The following is a 6,000-nucleotide window of genomic DNA, read 5'->3' as shown; positions in this document are numbered from 1 at the left end:
CTAATTTTTAATTTTTTTTTTTTTTTTTTTTTTTTTTTTACAGAGACAGGGTCTCACTATGTTGCCAGGCTGTTTTCAAACTCCTGGGCTCAAGCAATCCTCCTATCTTGGCCTCCCAAACTGCTGGGATTACAAGTGTGAGTCACAGCTCCTGGCCTGAAGATTCTACCTCTATTTCACCTATGGTACTTCCTCCTCTTTATGTCCTTTATTCTCTGTAATGTATTAAAGAATAAGAGTTTTGGCCGGGCGCAGTGGCTCACGCTTGTAATCCCAGCACTTTGGGAGGCCGAGGCGGGCGGATCACAAGGTCAGGAGATCGAGACCACGATGAAACCCCGTCTCTACTAAAAATACAAAAAAATTAGCCGGGCGTGGTCGCGGGCGCCTGTAGTCCCAGCTACTCGGAGAGGCTGAGGCAGGAGAATGGCGTGAACCCGGTAGGCGGAGCTTGTAGTGAGCCGAGATCGCGCCACTGCACTCCAGCCTGGGCGACAGAGCAAGACTCCGTCTCAAAAAAAAAAAAAAAGAGTTTTTACATCATACTTTGTCTAGTAATTCTACTTTTAGGGACCTTGGTTTCTTCATCTGCAAAATGGAGATTGTAACCTCATAAGGAAGTTATTTAAATGAAGTGTTAGATTGTTAAAACTAAGTGGTAATGTTAATCAGTGCCTGAAACACAATCAGCAGTCAACAAATTCTATCTATATCTATAATTATTATTATATTAATGCCATTGCATTCTTCTCATTCAAGCTTGAAGACATTTCTTTTATCCTTCCCACTCACATAAAATCAATTATAAATTTCTATTGACTCTGTCTTGAAGATCTTCCTCAAAATAGTCCTCTCTTTTCCATTTCTACTGCCACTTTCCTAATTTCATCTTTCCTTGCCGAATGATTTGGGTAAACAGCTAATTGTTGCCCAAAGTGTTGAGTAACCAGATAATTCTTCCCGAAACATGCTTTTCTGTCCTATCTTTGAAAGAAAGAAACAACTTACCTCAGTGTATCCCTAGTGTCCATCAAATAAAACACAAATGTTGCTCTTAAAAGTCTTTCCAGTTAGGTGTGGTGGCTCACGCCTTTAATCCCAGCACTTTGGGAGGCCAAGGCAGGTGGATCATGAGGCCAGGAGTTTGAGACCAGTCTGGCCAATACAGTGAAACCCCACCTCTACTAAAAATACAAAAAAAAAAAAAAAATTGCTGGGCCTGGTGGCGGGTGCCCGTAGTCCCAGCTACTTGGGAGGCTGAGGCAGGAGAATCACTTGAACCCAGAAGGTGGAGGTTGCAGTGAGCTGAGATGGCTCCACTGCACTCCAGCCTGGGTCACAGAGTGAGACTCTGTTTCAAAAAAAAAAGTCTTCCCAATCACACCTAATAACATTTCCATTGTGCCTGAAGAGATAGCCTGTACTTCCATCAAGTTAATTAACCTAGCCCTCCAGATCCAGTTCATCCTTTAGATCCACTGCAAAGCCTTCTATCCACTTGAACTGGTTACTCCCTTCTCTCATCTCTTATAGGATGTCTAGGGCTTATTATCACTTCTATAGCATTTATTATATGTTGAAATATATCTGGGCAACACTCTAGAGTAATGGTTAAAAGCATAGGTATCGGGGTAAGACAGTTGCAATGATTAAATTGACAAAACCCCTTGAATATAATACTTAATTACAGTATGGAGTCAATAAATATTACCTATTTTTAGTATCATTGTGTATACACATCTTATTTCCCTACTAAAATGTTCCTAGATGACAATGATCTTCTGGCATTGATGGTACCTTTTCCAGTACTTTGCCTAGAAAGATTTTATTAGGTTTGCAATTAGAATTAATTGCTCACAAACTGATTTCTTATAGACTCTAGGTTGACTTCTTAGATGTGGTAACTTCGTCTCTGTAAGGGATATGCTAACTCTCAATCACTGTGATTGATATGTGATTTGAGTATATAGTTTTGTGCTCAACTTTTGATTAGTGTTAATTTAAAAAAACAGTTTACAAGTCAGGATATGTATGTGAATAAAACAATTGTTATTAAGTAATATAACATCATAATTACAATTAATACTCTCTATTGCACGCCCTCATACCAATAAGTGCCAAGTAGCTTGCTAAAAACTGCTTTGAAATGCTTGCATTAGTGCTCCTTATCTTGCCAAACTTGTTTTGCATAATGATTGGTGAAAAGAATAACATTTTATTTGAGGATCTGGAAGCACGTGGCAAGGCTGCTTTCCATTTTGCAGATTGGTTACACTGCGCTTTGCATTTCCTTTGCTATACTGCCATCCAGGAAGAGGGCTGCTACACAATAGAATATTTTATATTACAAAATATTCTGGACATTTCCTAAGTAATTGGCCTGCTATTTTATCTTATATTCATTGTGACTGTGTACAGAGTCAGATTTTTCCTTCTCACTTTGCCTAATGAAAAGATTGGAAGCAAATTTGTGTCTGTCTGGAGCTACGATACTGGACTTTAGTTATGACTTTTGTTGGCTTTTTTCCTGATCCCGTTTTATTTATTTTTTATTTTTTCCTACCCATTTTCAATTTGAGTCATCTTGTTGGAATATGTACCCTTTTAAGCACCTCAAGTTTCCTTTCAAACTAGACAGGCAATAGACACATAACTAATTTTTAACACTGTTCACACATTTCTGTTAGACTGAAGCAGATTGTGCAGTGGAAATACTAGGCTATTGGAGGGAGTCACACTTGGGTTTAAATTCCAGCTTTGACACTTAATAACTGTGGACCTTGGACAAATTATTTAACCTTTCTGAGTTCCCTCTCTGTAAAATGGAAATAATAATCCATAACTCACAAAGATGTCTTGGGGATTAAATAAAATAACTCATGTAAATTACTTGGCGCATAGTAGGCATTCAATAAATGTCAGTTTACTACTTTTCTCAGTTAATAATGCTTATTAGACTATATTAAAAACTAGAACTGGACTGTGATAATGCATTTCTTTATTAGGTATTTAAGCCAAATAACTAATTTCCCTCAGGGGGAAGAGAGAGAAATGTTGAATTAGTTTCATTTGGTGAACTTATTTATTAATCTTTCTTTTTCTTGAGCATTATTCAGTTTCATAGTCCGTAATTTAGTTTTCATGCAGCAAAATGACACAGTTTGGTATTCTTTTCAACTTTACTGTGCTAGAATTGTTTTTTTTTAAATGTATCTATTATTACATCTGCCACTTATTAGAGATCATTATTAATTATATTAACAGCTCGATTGTGTTTCATAACTACGTCGTGCTGACAAACTTTTGCTCTCAGCAGTTTCCCTGAGGGCTAAGCATTTAAAAGAATCAAGTTTTAAATGACAATGCCACAGCAAAAGAAAAGCAGTGGTGGGCGGGAAGACGCACACCGGCTGTGTTCTTTCGTGTTAATTTTATATGTTTGCATTTAAGTGGAGCCACATTTTCCTCAAGGACGCAACCTAAGTAAGGCGAGCAGGAAAAGTGGAAACTAAGTGAGCTGGAACTACAGTACCATTGCACCTTTAAGGACTGGAGACTTGGTATTAGCTCGGCCTCCTTCCCGGCCCACCTCTGAACTCTGATTGACAGGGCGCCGGGCGAGGAGGAGCTGAAGGAGGCTGGCGAGGAGGTGCAGTGAGGAAAGTAGGGGAGGAGGGGCCGGTCCTTTATCTGGTGGCCAATCAGCGAAGCGGGGAGGAGCTCCAGGCGCCCTCCTCCCTCCTTCTCTCCCCAGCCTCCCGGCTTCCCCGCCCCCTCCGCTTCCCTTTGCCCCCTCCCCTCTCCTCCTTCTCGTCCTCCTCCTCCTTCTTCTCCTCCTCCTCCTCCTCCTCTCAGGCTGTGGTTTTTCTGTATATGTTTCTGGAGTCCTGAGCCTGAGCTAAACAAAAGCAGGAGGCTGACGGGGCTGCTGGAGTTTGCAGAGACACGGAGGAGGAGAGAGCCTGTTCTTTGCCTGCCGCCGCGGCTGGGGGAGATCTGGCTTTTGCAACAGCCCACCCCCTTTGAGATCACTCTGGCCTGGAGTGGGGGTGGGGGGCAGCGGGGGGTGGGGGGGGAAAGTTTGCATTGCAATCCCCCTGCCTTCCTCTCCTTTCTCCCGATCAATGCATATTTGCAAAAGGATTAAGCCACAGATTTAAGCGCCGGGAGCCCATTTCTGCCTTGCAAAGGAGACTGGACTGAAAAACCCAAAGCCAGCTCTGATTTCTTTTCGCCAAGTGGGAAGGTGGTTTATTTTTCTTGCTTTTTGGAGTCAACACCCTTCCCCACCAGCCCTTATCCCCACCCTCACCCCGCAACCCCTTCACGCCCCCTCCCCCTCCCCCCTCCCCATCCTCCCACCATCCTCTAAAGAGGCAAAGGGATTTTTTTTTTCTTTTGGTCTTCTTTTTTCCCCCTTCCCTGTTTATCCTGAAAAGGATTTGAAGACAAGCTTGAAGGATAAAAAGCCTTGGTGCTTCTCAGGAGCCGAGCCGAGGAGCAGAAGAGGAAGAGCCGGGGGCTGCCGTAGCCTTTGGAGATGGACGAGCAGCCCAGGCTGATGCATTCCCATGCTGGGGTCGGGATGGCCGGACACCCCGGCCTGTCCCAGCACTTGCAGGATGGGGCCGGAGGGACCGAGGGGGAGGGCGGGAGGAAGCAGGACATTGGAGACATTTTACAGCAAATTATGACCATCACAGACCAGAGTTTGGATGAGGCGCAGGCCAGGTGAGATGGAGGCTTTTCTTTTCCTTTCTTGGGGTTTTTTGTTTTTCTCCCTCTCGCAGGGGGAAACAATGGGAACCGAATCACCACAGCGCTTTTTTTGAAAAATGTTATTTCTTTTCTCATTTTGACAAGCAACTACATGGCGGAGGAGTAAAATCTGAAGGAGCGTTGTTATCGAAAGTGTAATTGCCCATGCCGAGATGTGGCTGTGTACATATTGTGTGTGTGTTGTGTGAATATAGGGGTATTCATTTATATCCACACAAACACACAGGCACGCCGAAAATACTGCCAACTGATCCAAAAGCGGCCCTCGGCACTTTTCACTGCTTTAAAAAAGTATCAGAGAAAGCAGAATTGTCAAGTTTTGAACAGCATGCCATGCCTTCTTGTTGAGGGGACTCTGTAACATTACAAAATAAAATGTCCCAAGAACACTTTATTTGCAAATTTAGTCGACTCCTTACCTAATTCAGCGAGTTTGATTTTCTTTCTTTACTCTCCCGTCCAAAATTAATTTTTATCTTTTCTCCTTTCTTACCCCCTACCCAAAATACAAAACAACAAAAAAGCAGGGTATTTCTTTGTCAGTACTTGTCAGCTATCCAGAAAATATTTTGCATTCACTTAATTTTGTTTTTTTTTAAAGTTGATGAAAAGATAATTTTGTTTTTAGGCATATTTGTTAGTTTTAAGAGACTCAGATTTTTAGTTTAACTTTATTGTCTCCTAATTTGAGCCGGTTTACTAACCTTCCGTGACACAGACAGCTATGTATGGTCCTTTAAAAAGGGGTGGGGGGACAAAAATCAAGCATGCTCTTTTCCCCCATGCTTCTTTCAGGACCACTTAGAAATGAAAGCATTTATGAATTTTATGTATTTCAATACTATAGGACATGAAGGTTTTCATTAAGGAAACATAATAAACTGTGTAGCTTCTCAAGTTAATCCACTGCCAGGTATATGGTTCTCTACTCCAGGATTTTACAGTAAATTCTCTTTCAAAGTAAAACATAGACTAAGTGACAACCCGCTAACAGCTTGCCCAAGGCCGAACTCAAAAGGAAGAATTTAAAAAATCTAATGACCACATATGTCTATACAATTACCCAGCTTTGTTATATCTCCAAAGTAGCGTTTTTTTCTTTGAAAACCCTGTAAACAAATATACACAACTCCTATACTTCAGATGACTTGGTTATATGGAGAAGACATCATTATGTGTATTTTTGTCTAAGTGAAATAAGAATCTGAGTTGAGAAAATGA

At 41.5% G+C, this 6,000-nt stretch overlaps 1 protein-coding gene across 2 annotated transcripts in view; it reads left to right on the top strand.

Annotated features, from left to right (window-relative positions):
- The first annotated feature begins 3,833 nt into the window (after positions 1-3,833).
- The window catches only part of PBX1 (PBX homeobox 1), a 294,207-nt gene continuing 292,040 nt past the window's right edge, over positions 3,834-6,000 (top strand). The window contains exon 1 of one of the 2 annotated variants that reach the window (XM_032161117.2): positions 3,834-4,731. In XM_032161117.2, coding sequence (XP_032017008.1) covers positions 4,541-4,731 — 191 coding nt within the window. In that variant the 5' untranslated portion in view covers positions 3,834-4,540. The remainder of the gene's footprint in view (positions 4,732-6,000) is intronic. The other variant, XM_032161116.2, reaches the window with a different exon arrangement.

Source organism: Hylobates moloch, unplaced genomic scaffold (genome assembly GCF_009828535.3).
Source record: "Hylobates moloch isolate HMO894 unplaced genomic scaffold, HMol_V3 SCAFFOLD_8, whole genome shotgun sequence".
Lineage (NCBI taxonomy): Eukaryota > Metazoa > Chordata > Mammalia > Primates > Hylobatidae > Hylobates > Hylobates moloch.
The sequence above is the reverse complement of the archived record's forward strand: the minus strand, read 5'-3'. Positions and strand labels throughout refer to the sequence as shown.